Source organism: Mya arenaria, chromosome 13 (assembly GCF_026914265.1).
Source record: "Mya arenaria isolate MELC-2E11 chromosome 13, ASM2691426v1".
Lineage (NCBI taxonomy): Eukaryota > Metazoa > Mollusca > Bivalvia > Myida > Myidae > Mya > Mya arenaria.
The window spans coordinates 67,972,958-67,988,579 of NC_069134.1; the positions used below are offsets into that span (position 1 = coordinate 67,972,958).

A 15,622-nucleotide genomic window follows, 5' to 3' on the forward strand; every position below is an offset into this window, starting at 1 on the left:
GATACTTCTACTTATAAAAGTTTAAAATCACATATTGAGGTCACAGAGAACTGCATGGTCTTGTGATTAACATGTCTGCCATCTGGCCAAAGATGTTGTAGGTTCTGCAAGCAAAATTCAACAGGTTTCTACTGACTAGAAATGAATTAGGTTGTGATTCCTATACATCAATGGTGATATTAAAGTACAGGTATTGCTCTGAAGGGTGATCCCCTGATGTATTGTATCAATCTAATAGTTTCTTGTTATCGTGGCCACTGTTAACTATCCAAACAGGTAAAACTTTAAAATTCCACCATACTGTTGACATAGACAAGCCAGAATCATTGTAGCTTATGGAAATTAGGATAGATTACCTGATATTTGTTATAAATTTTCATAACTTTCTCAAATATTTGACAGAAGTCTGCAAATTACCCACAATTTAAATTCTTAATCACAATCATCTCAATAGAGGATTGCTTCCTTCACAGAATTTAGGGGTGAAATTGCATGCTTTATGAAATTAAACACTTATATTACAGATTCGGGACTGACTTTATTAATTTCTCCCGTTAACAGAAATCAAATTCCAGATTATTTGCAAAATCATAGCAGATTATTGTTCACAATTAAGTGAAGGACAAAGCCGAAAAAACTGATATTATTAATATGATATCTTACTTTTAAATTATACCTAAAATAAATTCAATATTGTCTCTTATTTAAACATTTAAGAATGCACAACCCATAATGCATAAACAAAACACACCGATGTTCTGTTTAAAATCTGACTCACATATTTAAAAAATACAATCTACACTCAAGCCTCTTTTAAATATTTCAAAATGTTTACGAAAAAGTTTTTGTTTTATTTCTAAACCATTCAAGGAGAATTTGTTTTATGATGAAGGCATAGTATAATCTAAAACAAATCAATTTAATTTCTATTTACTGATAGTGACATTTTTGTTTGATCAGCTCCCTGTAATGTATCATATATAATAGCATTGTTAGCCGGTATTTCCTAAAAAATAATCTGATCTTAAACATTTATGGTTAATGAATATAAATTAAACATGGGAATAATCTGATCTTTATCTCTCCTGCAATAACATATCTCCTAAGTGGGTCAGACCTAACAGCAGTGAAATAAAAGACATGATAAGTCTCCTTGACCTTGTTTTTCTGCAACACAAGGTCAATGTTCCTTTTTCATCTCGCACTGAGTAACAATGACCTTGGTACAATATTTCCAGTTTGATGACCCTGTCTTCAAGCGCTACAAAGTACCCCTTGACCTTGACCTGCCAAAGGAGAAGGGAGATAATCCAAAATATGAGTTCTCTATCACTAACAATGACACCTTCGCATTCCAAATTAAACGCCAATCAACAGGCAAAGTATTGTAAGTATTTAATTGTTTTTCAGATTTGTTTTAAAAAATGTTACTTTTACACTATAAGTTGTTGAATTATATAGGCTTTTCTTAGCCCTGGGCCCATATTCAGCGTCTTGAGACTGAGATTGAGACTAAGGCTCGGGAAAGGGAAAATATATTTTTGTTGTAAAAATGCTTTTATACGTGCAAAGATGGTAAATATTGCTTGATCGGTTACAAATAACTTATTCTACAATCAGGCACACATCTTTCGTCAAAATTAGCAACATTCAAGAATTCAGTTTTCTAAGACTTGGACTGAAACACAGACTCAAGACGTTAATGACCCTGGTGCCATTTGTTTTCGGTGACTTCAGCTTGTTTGTGTGCAAATTCTTGAACCTTGGCCATAGTTCACAATGTTTAAGATATTTAAATGAAATTTTATTTACATGTTGCCTCAGACAATATGAACATGTGTAGCAAAATCCATAAATTTTGCTGTAATGATTGTTTATTTATGCCCCTTTATCCACTGAAATAAAATTGTATTCAAGTAGTAATGCTTGTACTTATATCTTAATTCTGTTGGAGATCTTTTGTGTATTATTATCATAGTATCTTAAATGTTATAAAAATGTAAATAAATCCTAAGGTAGGGGGAAAAATTGATATTCCAATGACCAAGGTTATGTGTTTAAACCTTTTTAATTTACAATGATTGTAAAACAAGTATTTGCAACATTATGTTTATAACTCTCGTTGGCACAATTTTACGCGAGAGTGTTGTCTTGTGTTGTGGGGATAACTGGAGTATCCGGAGGAAACACACTTGTCCGGCTTGGTGACCACAAACCAAACTCACATGCGTCCAGACAGGGAATCAAACCCAGGTTGCCTAGGTGAGAAGTGAGTGCGTAAACCACTGGACAACATGCCAGGGTTAGTATGATATCTCTGTCCTTATTTCACCAATGTTTGCATGGAGGTTTAATTTTTTTTACTTTGAATGTACAACTCTCCTGTACAGATGGGACACGGGTGTGGGCGGCCTGGTGTTGTCAGACCAGTTCCTCCAGGTGAGCACGAGCCTCCCGAGCGTGCACGTGTATGGTTTCGGGGAGAACCTGCACCGCACATTCCAACACGACCTCAACCACACTACCTGGCCAATGTTTTCCCGCGATCAGGCTCCAAGCCACCAGGTGAGAAACTTTAAACAAACATTTTGGCTATTGTGAACATTAAATATTTGAATATCAAAATTATTTTCTGTCAAATCTGAAATTAGTCTGGATAGTTGATACCACTTGCTTTAGCTTAAGCATGAAGTTTTAGGAAGCAAAAATGCAAAATTGTTTAATTCTTTGAAATGTACAACTTATGAAATCTTTAGATCTGCACTTATTGACTCCCACCACAACTGCCGCTTGCTAATAAGAAAATATAGTAAATAAAAATATATTTAGGCACTCCACCTACTGTAAGAGTCTCTTTACCCTTTATAATCTTATCCATAAAGTTTTACATAATAGGATTCAACTTTCATTATAAAAAAATAAAACTTGCAATCAAAGAGGAAAAATCAACATCGCAATTCATTGTAATACATCGTTTATTTTAGGCGTATTCCAACTTATATGGCGTCCACCCATTCTACACCTGTATGGAGGGAGGTGGCCATTCACACGGAGTATTTCTGCTCAACAGTAATGCCATGGGTATGTGGAATACATGTGAAGAATTGTTTTTGATATCCGTTTTAGCCGTCATGCTTTTGGTTTTGAGAAAAGAAAGATGACACTTAGACAAATGTATGTTAGATGATATCAATACTAGTATAAATACAAAATAGTTTTTTTTTCCATAAAATGTATAAAATTGGTATTCCCAATTATTGAATTCTTTGTAATTAAAATATGGGATAAACTATAAGAAAGACATTTTTTATGACTTTTATAAAGATAACGTAGTTAAAACTATCACACAAAATATCATTTCTTCTGTTTTCAGCATTCCATAAAAAGAACATGTTTATTTTCCAGACTACTCATTCACGCCACTACCCATGTTGACATACCGAACCATCGGTGGAGTTCTGGACTTCTACATGTTTCTGGGACCTGAGCCGGAGAATGTGGTCCAACAATACACTGGGGTAAGTATGACTATCTTTTCTCATCCGCATTCAAAGTTGTATATTCATGTGATGAAGAAGGGACATGTTCATGTTCATATTGGTTGGTGGGTAGGTAATTTGCCCTTACATGTAGAATACCCTTGTTCAGTCCAGGGCCAGTATTCAATATTGATCTTATACTTTTACTTAGATATGCCTCAGTGACTTCATTCAGCCTATTGGCCAGCTAAATATACCGGCCTATCAAACCACTTGGTTACTATTCCTAATTTTAAGTTCAATCCAAGTTGCTTATATAATATGGCCCCTGGGCTTATCTCAAGGTCAAGGCTAGATGCTCCCTATTGATTGTTTTGGTCAAAGTTTGTTTAGGATAATACAATCATTTTTACAAAAAACTGCAATAGCAATATAAATAAGAAGTTTGACCTTCAAACATTATGGTGTAGCTAGTCCTTAAACTTAGGACAAGATATATAGGTTAAAGGTCAAGGTCATTGAAAACTTTTCGGGAACTTATGTATTCATATTTTGACAAATTCTAAAGCTGCATATCTTTTTTTAACAATGAACATATTTGTGATATTTTATCACTTGATATTTGTTTTACCTCCATGTACATTTGTGGTTGTCACCTTGGCATAGAAACCTATTTATAGCTATGTCTACAAATCAACTTTAATTTCTCAATACATTGTGTTTTGAAATACCACAACTAATACAATAAAAATGCTTCTTTTCCCATTAGAATTTCAAAATTGAACTTATTTGAGTGTTAAGAAGCTCAATAAATTTAAAAGATAAGATTTGTTGATCGGAACTGTAAATCTTGTTTGATATTTTGTCGTCTCGATTGTTAAGGTTAGAATAGATATTGAGTTTTCTTGAGGACTCTGTATTACATCATGTTTCCTGTACTTACTGCTTATCGCTACTCGCCATCTGTAAGGGTCTGTCAGCTCAAACAAAGTCATTGAATTCCTATGTTAGCAAAAATGTAAACAAGTTTGTTTACCAATCTATTGATGATAAAATATTCACATCACCTGAAATAATGTTTTATTCCTTTTAGATGGTATTTTGTGACATTCCTTTTAGTTAAAAAAAAAAAATCTTATCAATGGTTTCTTTGGCCCGAGTTTATACAGAGTAACTGATAACTCATATATTCCCGGTCCATTTTGCGACTCATTCCTATGTAACCATAATTAATAATAACATGAATAATGAGCATTTGTCCAAAGATGGTTTAAAGGATGGGGGTTGGGGTTACTTATAAATGTGTCTATATACATGGTGCAAATAACACTTGTTTCCCCTTGTGAAAAAAATATCTATTTTTAACAAAAAGTCATACTATTTTCCCAATTAGGTAAACACAGTGTCTGTAACTGAATAAGAAGCACTAATACAGTAAAGTGTATGCCTTAAAAAATCACAAATGCATCTTTGCTATACAGTATGCTATATAATTTATTTTGCACGATTTTTTTTTTAACCCAAATCAGAAAATTCTCTCAATTTTGAAGACACAGACTGAAAACGTTATCAACAGAAAGTCACTGTTACGACTTGCATGAAATTAAACAAATAGAGGGCTGACTGCATTATTCATGTTTTAAATTGAACAAGGGGTGTAACTCAAAATATACTTTAACCATAGTTATGCAGCTTGCTACAAATGACTGTACACATTTTTATTTTCAGGTGGTTGGTCGTCCATTCATGCCCCCATACTTCTCCCTGGGGTTCCAGCTGTGTCGCTATGGTTACAAGGATGTTAATGACATGGAGGTAGCACTCAACAGAACCCTCCAGTATAACATCCCTGTGGTAGGTGGTGTCATATTTGTGATAATAAGTTAAGCTACTCTTATTTTGTTGGGGGACAAAGCTTTGAAACCAGATGGTCCCAAAATCGGCAAATACAGTATTTCCTCAAAACAAGTCATTGTCAATACATTTTTGATATGTAGCTAGAGATTACGAAAACTGCGAAGATACATGAGTTGTTAGCATTTAAAAAATGATACATCACTAAGTAAGATTCAAATAATCTTAGTATTTAATGATATTTAGGGGCCTGGTATATTGTCCGGAGACTGCCTGCATTCATTACCAAAACCCATCTCATAAATGTTTTATTTCTTGCATCTCCTCAGGACATTCAGTATGCCGACATAGACCACTTTGACGCCAACAAGGATTTCACCATTGACCAAGACAAGTTTGGCACCCTGCCACAATACTTCCAAAAACTGCAGGCTCAAGGGATGAGAACTGTCATTATACTGGTAAATGCATTATATGATATCCACATAATGTGTGAAACTGGTTCATTGATGTCAATTTAAATCTCAACAGTAACTGCAGTATGATAAAGATTGAAATGTTAATGTTCATTCAATAGATGAAGAGTTGATTTATTTCTTTATTTAAGTTTAGGCTATTGGGCTTGTCCCTGTAGTTTCCATTTTTTTATGAAGCAAAGTCAGCTGCAAATTGTATTAAGGTCTGAATATGTTGTCCACTTGTTATCTTTTGGCTAGATAGCATATTGTAATGATTTGATTGGCCAATAATTATTATTGGATTAATATTGACCAATCAGCTAACTTCGAACAAAGAGAAGATTTAACCAGTTATATACATATTGCTGCAGCAGCCAAGTATTAAAATTGGCTTATTCCTTGGTTTGGTTAAAGTTAGCCCAAATATTTATTGATTGGTCAATATTTATCCAATAACTACTGTTGTCCAATTAGATTGCTTTAATGTTCAAACAAGCATGAATATAACATTTCATACATTTTATACAGATGGATGCTGATGTACAAACGTTCACATAATCAAAAAAGTGCAATATGCATACAATAAAATAATCAGGACAGACTAGAGAATGACTTTCTAAAGTTTATACTATGTCTTACTTTTGTCATTGACTTTCATTCTGCTTAAAGGTGTAAAAATGGGTTTTAATGTTTTTTTCATAATTTTGTGTATCTTCTAATAATTGTTTCTTTTTAAAATGAACATTATTAAATGCTGATATATTTATTCCAAAAAAGAAGTGCAGGGTTTAGTTTTATAACAAAATGTGTTTTGAATCTGAAAATGTAAAATCACTTTTCAATGTATATAATTTTGTTACTTTCAATCCATAATTCTGAAATATTTTATGCATTAAAATATTCCCAGGACCCGGCTATCATCAGCAACATGACCATGGGAACCTACGAACCTTATGACAACCTAACGGCACTGCGAGGGTCAGTCATGTGGCCAGACGACCTCAAAGTGGCTGATGCCGACACAGATAGTACAGGGGCCCTCCTAGGTTATGTAAGTCATGTAAGCTATAACTACGTTGTTCTCATGTATCCAAGACAGAACACTTGCAGCTTCTGCAGCATCATTGTAAGTAAAGAAATTACTTCCGGGTAGATAGATAGAATGAAGGGAATATTGTTGTTAATAGCAAACATTCTTTAAAGGGCAGGACCTCTGTGGTTACAAGGTATTAGAACAGTCTCATGGATTAGCAGCTTTCCCCCATCACTGAAGCATGTATTTGAGGCCCTTTTTTATCCAGATATCTTTATATTTAAGTAATAGATACAGTACGAGTTTTTTCTTCAAAAGTGTCCTCTTACAGACGAAGGAAGCCGTTTCGTTAGGACGAACAACAATTATGTCTGAGGCAAACTTTTGACTTATACAACGATAAGTGTATTGCATATGTTAGTGAGAAATTAAATGCATTAATAAATAAATAAATACAGATTTATAAATAGATTAAAAGAAATAATCTTCTGAAAGATAAACATTCGATTATTATCATCGGATTATATATCGGCTAGTAGGATTACTCGAAATTCACATGCACGGTCCGCTTACAACCATCCGAAGACACTTTCAATAGCTCTGCTGAGGGTATAGCCGTATAACAATAGTCACAGCTTTATGCCAGTGACCTTCAAATATGTAAATCTACAGATATATTCACTAAGTGTCTAACAAAGTGTCCTGGAATTTTGTTCATGGCAGTAAGTGAAAAGTACATGTATACAGTGTGTGTTTTCATTAGATTAGAAGAATCCCAGGGATTTTTGCCTTAAAGAAAATGTTTCAGACATTTCGCATCTAAAATCTTGTCAATGCATTCCTGTAAATACCCCAAACTTACCACTTTTTTTATATTTTCTTAGTATATTATTTAAACTACTTTCAGTGCCTTTATCACATTTTATTTCTTATAATAATAGTATACAGTACAGCATAGTTTGATTATTTAAATTTAAAAAAAAAATCTCTTAATTTTTTCATCCCAATTAACAAAGTCTCAATATCATTTGCAGCTAAGCAGCTTTTTTCACCTGCAAAGCATGTTACCGGTACTACTTTTATTTGCATTTTGGTATGTTTTGAATGACTTGGAGTCTTCAAGTTTGGTATGCATATTGGTAATACTCATAAGATAACCCCTTTTTATTTAAGGGCCAAAGTTTGAGGTCATATTGACCTTATCTATATAAATTATGGGCGTTTCAGATCAATCATTTTTTAAGCGACTTGGTGTAGGGTCTTTATATTTGGTAAGCACATTTTGTCATTGTCAGTAGATGACTGCTATTGTTTTCTGGTTGAGTAGGTCAAAGGTCAAAGAATAAAATGATGGACCACTTATAATAAACTCAGTGTTCTGACTGTGTCACTTTGAAATAACTGCATGTTGGTTCCTATGAAAGAGAGTTTAATGACATTTACAATGACATTCCATGCAGGTATGGCCGACCGGGAAGTCTGTTTTCCCCGACTTCTTCAAGAAGTCCACCCAGGATCTGTGGTCTAGACTCATTGTCAAACATCACGACACGCTCCCCTTCGATGCTCTCTGGATTGTAAGTGAAGTCTCCTTTAAAACATAAAGAATTGATCTAAGAGAGTTGTTGACCGTCATTATGTCTAAATGTTAACGAGTATTGCTGACCTAAATGTTCATAATCCTTTATTCATTTAAATGTTAGTGTCATTTGGCAAACACTGAATGATAGAACTCTTTGTTAGATATAAATTTTGTAATATCCTCAGTGTGTTCAGTTTAATAAAGTAATAATACTTAATGTAATTTAAAGCTACGAATAAATTGATCTGCATAAGTGAAACCAATGGAAACTGGACATGTATGGACATGTATGGATGCTTTGTGGGTAATTATCCGCCTTTTTGGGTCTTATATATGTAAAAGTATACAACCGAATTACTGATGCCAGAAGTCAGTGTCCTTTAATGGATGAAGTCTATTGACAGGCCATAGACTTTTGAAACACTGAGTTCATGTTTGCAATCAAGTTTAGTTAGTGTCATGCCGCAAACGGTAATGCAGGTTTTGCATATTCCTCCCTTCTAAACATAAGCGCTGAAAGGAATGTGTAAAATTCAACGTCTTGGATACAAATAGCACCTTGGTGTAGCGAAAACAATAAAGAAATTAGAAAAATAAGAAGTATGTAGATTTTTCAAAAGAATAATAAGGGTTAATATTTAGATGGGTAAAAATGTTTGACATGTCAAGAACAAAATTAACAGCAGACACAATGCGTATTACAAATAACAAAGCATTACAAATTACTGGAAACTTGTTTTGTTTATCCAGGACATGAATGAGCCGGCCAACTTTGGTACAAATGAGGAGCGTCCCTGGAACTGGCCGGAAGAGGCTAAGCCGTATTGGAGTTTACACTGCCCTACCAACAACAAGCTTGAGGACCCGCCCTACAGAACAAGTAGGAGAAATATACTCAGGAACATTAAAACAAGATTAATGGTCATTGTGATTTCTTGAAAAAGCATTGTGCTAGAAAGAATTTTATATTTTTGAAGGGCAACATGGGATCAATTTCATTTTGTAATACCACCATAGCTTTTTTGTGTGAGTTTTATTTTTTGCTAATGTTTGTCAAATTGTGACTCCTATAAATGTTGCAAAATCAAGTAGGTCCTCAGACTCCTCACAGACTATTTGCATGTGATGTTTTTTTTTTAAATCAAAAATTTGGTAATACATGGGTTTGAATATGCTGTTCTCAATAAAGGCTGAAGGGTGTTACCAAAAAAGCTAAATCATGTGATGATGTGACATATATATCGCATTTCAAAGCATTTTCTTTATGGCCAAACAATAAACTGAAACTGAAAGGAAATATCAATTTCTTTGGAAGTTTAATTAGATTGTAACTGTTCTTCAGAATTAAAAACTAACAAAGTTTCTGTTTACATTCTGTATTACCCTAACAGCTAAGAAAGTGAATTAATTTCCTTTTAAATATAAAATTTCTAAATCACCATGTGAAAGCCTCTTTTAATGCAACATTTCATCTGCCAAGGTTATTGTGGGGTTTTTTTATGCACAAAACAACTTCATATTCATATAAATAAATTCTAACTAGACCAAAGGATTATCCATCAAATGATTTCATAACTCTTTTTTTTAATTATTAATAGGAATGAGACACACTCACATCTTTGATGGAATCTTTTGTCCAAATACAAGTTCACTCAGTCAGTGGAAAGCTCTTAATTCTAGTTACATAAACCGCAAGACAAAAGATACCAACTCTGCATTGTTTGAATGAACATGTTCATGCGATCAAATGTTGCATAAGCTGGTTTGAACTGTTACATGCCATATTTCTGAGAGGTTTCCCAGGGGATTTTGGTCTGAATTCCTGGGGATGGGTCTGCATTCTGGGGATTTTTCCCCTCACTTGGGGATCTGGCATGTATGGCTGTAAACTGATATGTCAAGTGTGTTCTTAATAACATATCACCAGTCTCCCCCGCCCTTTCAAATGGCTATCATCACAAGTAAGTCTGCTGAATTTTACTAAGATGACAAGTAAATAACATTCCTTGATGCAGTTTTGGTATCATTTCATTTTTCCAGAGGCAGCCTTCTTGTTTGACAGTGAAGAAGGGAGGGATGGAAGACTGAGCGACAAGACGATCTGTATGGTTAGCAGACAGGGCGAGAACGGGGAGTACTTTCACTACGATGTGCACAGTCTGTATGGCTGGAGCGAAACTCCTCCCACTTTCAGGTAGGTGTTTTCACTGGCATTGGACTGTTATAATATGGTAGCGAAGTTTGGGGCACTCTCAATGACAAGACTATTATATTGTGAGCTGACAGAGAGAGATCGGGAAGTAAACTCACTACGATGTGCACAGTCTGTATGGCTGGAGTGAAACTCCATCCACTTTCAGGTAGGTGTTTAGACTGGTTTTTAACTGTATTGGATAATATTATGGAGGGAAGTTTGGGGCTTTCTGAGTGACAAGAAATTTTGTATTATGAGCTGACAGGAAGAGAACTTGGAATATGCACACTTTTACGTGCACAATCTGTATGGATGGAGTGAAACTCCTCCCACTTTCAGGTAGAGGTTTAGACTGGTATTAGACTGAAATGATTATTTGTTGTAGTGAAATTTGTGGGTTTCTTACTGACAAGACAATCTGTATAGTGAGTTGACAGGGAGAGAAGGGGTATATGGTCACTATGATGTACACAGTCTCTACCTATTGAGAGAGTCTCTGCCCACTTTTATGTAGGGTTTTAGACTGAATTGGACTGTAATTTATATTTATAGTAGTGAAGTTTGGGGCACTGGGGCTCTGACTGACAAGACAATCTTTAAGTTAAGTCATAAGATAGTGAAATTTTGGGCATTCTGGATGACAACATAGTCTACCGAAGTCTGTAGCTAACATTGGAAGATTGGTTACTTAGATGTGCACTGTCTGCATGGATAGAGTGAACTATTTAGGAACATGATTTGTATGTTCTTTCAATGAGTTTATTGGTTGAGTTGTGCTCCCATTAAAATGAAATATGTTTTATTTATCATTAGACTGTAAATAGGTCATAAGTTAATATCAATACAACTGCAAAAAAGTCTGGCTTGTGCTTTCTGAGTTATATCCATAGCCTAATTGTTATCAGTGTGCAAAAACTTTAAACCTAAGCCAAAACTTAAAAAAACCTACAAGATATTCGCATGAAGCTGGGTAACTTAAACTGTGTACGCATGTTACCTGTGACAATATGCACTTGGGAAGCAAGGCCCATAAATCTGGCTTTATTAATTGCAAAGTAATTCCCCTTTTTGTTTATAAAAACAATGACAGACCAAGCATTGTCATCTTCTTGCTGTCGTCTTGTTATTCCCTATCATAAATAAACCTGAGGATGAAAATTTCTTTTTTGATGTTATAATTATGTTTACTATATGAATGCAGAGGTGTTAGAGAGGCCACGGGTGAGCGAAGTTTTGTGTTGTCCCGATCAACGTACCCGGGTAGTGGAAAGTATGCTGGCCACTGGACAGGGGATAACGATGCCGCCTGGAGTGACCTTAGTGCCTCTATCATAGGTATGCAGTAACCCCTATATCTGTAAATACATGGTCACTGGACAGGCAATGGGAAGAAGGGGTTGGGGTAGGGGAATAGTGGTGCATCTTGCAGCGACCCCTTCGCATCTCTGTCATAGGTATGCAGCAATTACTGTTTGGTAATATAACTATGGGATGGCATTATTTTGATCATTTCAGCATTTAATGAACAAAATTAAAGACACAAATTATCATTTGCACAAATCAAAGACATAAGTTAGGTAACAAACACAAATTAATGTCAAATAAAAAGTCATGCAAAGTAGCTAGTATAATGATTTTGAAAAGAGATATATTAGTATTATATATATTTGCCATTGTATTACAGGAATGCTGGAATTCAATCTATTTGGAATACCTTATGTAAGTGTTGTTGTTTTTTCAGAACTTATACATAAGCTTTTTAGTAGTTTTTTTTGACTGGCAATGGTTTTTAAGTGCTCGACTTATTTAGGTTTTGAGTTATCATCAATTTATTTAATATGAAAATAGAAGGATAAAGGTCAGACATGACTTCGACCAATCAGCTATTCTCTAGTTTTTACTGGTTCGAATGATTACAGTTTTACTGTATAATGAAAGTTTTGTTTCAAATCCTGTCATTTGTAATGGTCATATGTAACCCTTAGATTGGTGCAGACATTTGTGGATACTGGAACGATGTAACCCCAGAGTTGTGTAAACGCTGGATGCAGCTTGGAGCCTTCTACCCTTTTAGCCGCAACCATAACCAGCATGATGCCAAGGTGAGGAATTGTCTAATAAGACGAGTGGACGTAAGTAAATCTGCAATGTCTCTGTACTTAATGAGGGTGACATCTCAGCCTCCCCCTTCAGTTCTGATTCTCCATCATTTTCATTTAAATTATTTAATAAAATTTAATGATTTCTGTTCTGTTTCTCTGTTGAGTTTCTCTGTATTTTTCAAAAAGTCTTGAAATCCACCGACAGAAATGGGGGTTTCAGCTCAAGTCTATTTGTGCGAGCAGTCCTGGATTGGGTGAAAAAAAAATGATATTAAAGTTATTGCTATATATTTAAGAGCATCACAATTAGATGCCAAAGCTAATATATTTTTTTACAAGGAACTGAAAGGAGCGTTATTAAATAACATTTATCATTTAGGTATACTTATTTGACCATACCATTTTATATAAGATCACTCTGAAGTGAAAGAGACAAAATGAAAACTAAATTTCACCATAATAATACTCATTACATGGTCCCATGTTTTAGGACCAGGACCCTGGTGTGTTTGGGCCAGAGGTCGGGGAGGCTTCCCGCGTTGCCATGGAGACACGTTACTGGCTGCTGCCCTACCTGTATACACTCTTCCACAACGCTCACACTGAAGGGAAAACTGTTGTCAGGCCACTCTTCCATGAGTAAGTTATCCTCCATATCCATGACTAACTTAAATCAGTAAATAATTCTTATAATCAGTCAAATGAATCTTGACATATCACAATAAAGGCATTCTAGTATCTTACTTGCAAAACTATGAATAGTTATTCTGTAAATAATTGTCATAGAAGCACCACAATCATTGAGCCTATTGAATCTTCTCTCTCTCGCTTGACTCCATTTTGGCTGGTTAAATGACTTGAGAATTGTGTATATTGGTGGCCACTTCTTTTTAAATAGGTTGTGGGTTCTATCCCCACCAGGGATACTAATACAGTTGAACACTGTTAATCCGAAACTGTAGAGACCCAACAATTTATTTCAAAATAGCGATATGTCAGATTAACAATTTTAAGAAAATGACAGCGTTCGCGAATCATGTGTGATTAAAAATTTTAAGTCTTGAAGATTGCAGTGTCAGTTACACGTTACCAATTTGATACATTTGGTTTGAGTGATCTTTCGTATACATGTTTGTTGAATTATTGTTTAATAAATGACAAATAATTCGTTATTTTACTTCTTTATTAAAACAACATTAAACATTTTAAAAGAAATGACAGCACATGCATGCACATTGTATCCTCCCGGGTTGGTTACCGGGCCTTTTTCCGGATTGTTCGGTAGCAGGTTGGGTGAGCAATGCGGAGATCGAATCTGATGAGACATTTTCGAATGATATTCAGGTTGTGATAACCAGCAACTATATACACACTACACCACACAAATAAATCGCTCATTTTCTGACATTGATGATTGTAACATACGCATTCTCAATGTCATTCTTTAACAAGCGCTAATTGTGCTCCATTGTCACCTCAAGCCGATGCCTGAGTGCATTCACAGTATGGTGTGGAAAACTATGAGATGATCGAGTTCGAAAGAAGGAGTGATAAATAGGTGTGAAATACCAAATCGGTACCATAATTTTAACTTGAGATAGCCATTTTTTTCAGAAAAGCGATTTCGGATTATAGATGAAAAACTTGGTTAAACAAAGAAGGAATAAAATCGGGACCGAAAAATAATTTCCAAATAGCAATAGTTTCGGATAAATGGTGTTCGGAATAGCGGTGTTCAACTGTACATGATTCTGGAACAGACTCAAGAGTGATTTATATCAGCTTTCATCGGTAAAATAAATATATACTAAATATCTACCCCCTTTGTTTGTGCAGATTCCCAAACAATGAGGCCCTGTACGGGGTGGACAAACAGTTCCTGTGGGGACCATCCCTTCTAATAACTCCCATTCTTGAAGAGGTAGAACTATGTTACTATCAAATTGTTTATCTCATGATATAATCATTAAGTGTTCAATTATCAATTATGTTACAATCCAGTAGATTGTTTATTCTGTAATATAAGCATTGAAGTACACACTCAGGTGTCAGCTAGTGGCATCTGGAGCTGTTGCCTCAATTTTTTAAGAAATTTACCACATTTACAATATGTAATTTTTAAATTGAAGCTAAATAATGAATCAGTATTCTCCAGGGTGCCACAGAGGTGACATACACCATACCAGACGGGAAGTGGTATGATTTCTACACGGGGGAGAGTGTGACAGGTTACAAGGGTGACATGAAGAGGGTGGTGGATCACAGCTCAAACATTGGGCTCCATGTTAGGGCAGGTTCCATCATTCCCATGCAGTACCCAGCAACCAACACCTTCTACAGGTAATATAGCGGAGATAGACTGACTTTTACAACTGTTAACTAGCTTCATCACAAAACAGGTTATTTACAAGACAAAGACCCGAGCTAGCCTCTCCTCTACCACTCAATGCAGTGGTGATGCTGTTAAGTTAAAATGCTATTCATACAAAGTGTACTCTGCTTGAAACTTATTTTGCGGTGTTACATTAAGATGTGCTTCTCTATATATCTGAAGTGTTATCATTGTTCTCTGATTTCAGCCGGAAGAACGGGTTTGTCCTGCTGGTTGCCCTAAACGACGAGCACATAGCTGCAGGAGAGCTGTTCTGGGATGACGGCAACTCTGTGGATACGTACGAGACAGGGAACTACTTCCTGTCTTACTTCATGGCTAAACAGGTAACACTGGCATTTTCTAAGATCAAGAGAGCTTATGTTGTGTCTTGTACTTGTAGAAGAAGTTTTCTAAAAAAAAACCCCCAGGTACTCCCGAATTTTTCGAAAGTTCTTAAGCTCAACAACTTTAAGTAAAGTATTTTATTTAAGCAGTAAACCAAATTTCTTACGTAATCTTAATGTTTGTAAGTAAAAGTTAGTTTAT

The 15,622-nt window shown here is 35.2% G+C and overlaps 1 protein-coding gene across 3 annotated transcripts in view; it reads left to right on the forward strand.

The window, feature by feature from the left end:
* The window catches only part of LOC128212774 (sucrase-isomaltase, intestinal-like), a 61,936-nt gene that overhangs the window by 9,027 nt on the left and 37,287 nt on the right, over nucleotides 1-15,622 (forward strand). For all 3 annotated transcript variants that reach the window (XM_052918079.1, XM_052918078.1, XM_052918080.1), the window contains 17 exons: nucleotides 1,239-1,387; nucleotides 2,391-2,565; nucleotides 2,985-3,081; nucleotides 3,406-3,518; nucleotides 5,208-5,333; nucleotides 5,663-5,794; nucleotides 6,699-6,842; nucleotides 8,285-8,401; nucleotides 9,157-9,286; nucleotides 10,447-10,600; nucleotides 11,802-11,935; nucleotides 12,285-12,319; nucleotides 12,586-12,702; nucleotides 13,193-13,341; nucleotides 14,539-14,623; nucleotides 14,858-15,042; nucleotides 15,282-15,420. In XM_052918079.1, the coding sequence (XP_052774039.1) occupies nucleotides 1,239-1,387; nucleotides 2,391-2,565; nucleotides 2,985-3,081; nucleotides 3,406-3,518; nucleotides 5,208-5,333; nucleotides 5,663-5,794; nucleotides 6,699-6,842; nucleotides 8,285-8,401; nucleotides 9,157-9,286; nucleotides 10,447-10,600; nucleotides 11,802-11,935; nucleotides 12,285-12,319; nucleotides 12,586-12,702; nucleotides 13,193-13,341; nucleotides 14,539-14,623; nucleotides 14,858-15,042; nucleotides 15,282-15,420 (2,181 nt within the window). The remainder of the gene's footprint in view (nucleotides 1-1,238; nucleotides 1,388-2,390; nucleotides 2,566-2,984; nucleotides 3,082-3,405; nucleotides 3,519-5,207; nucleotides 5,334-5,662; nucleotides 5,795-6,698; nucleotides 6,843-8,284; nucleotides 8,402-9,156; nucleotides 9,287-10,446; nucleotides 10,601-11,801; nucleotides 11,936-12,284; nucleotides 12,320-12,585; nucleotides 12,703-13,192; nucleotides 13,342-14,538; nucleotides 14,624-14,857; nucleotides 15,043-15,281; nucleotides 15,421-15,622) is intronic.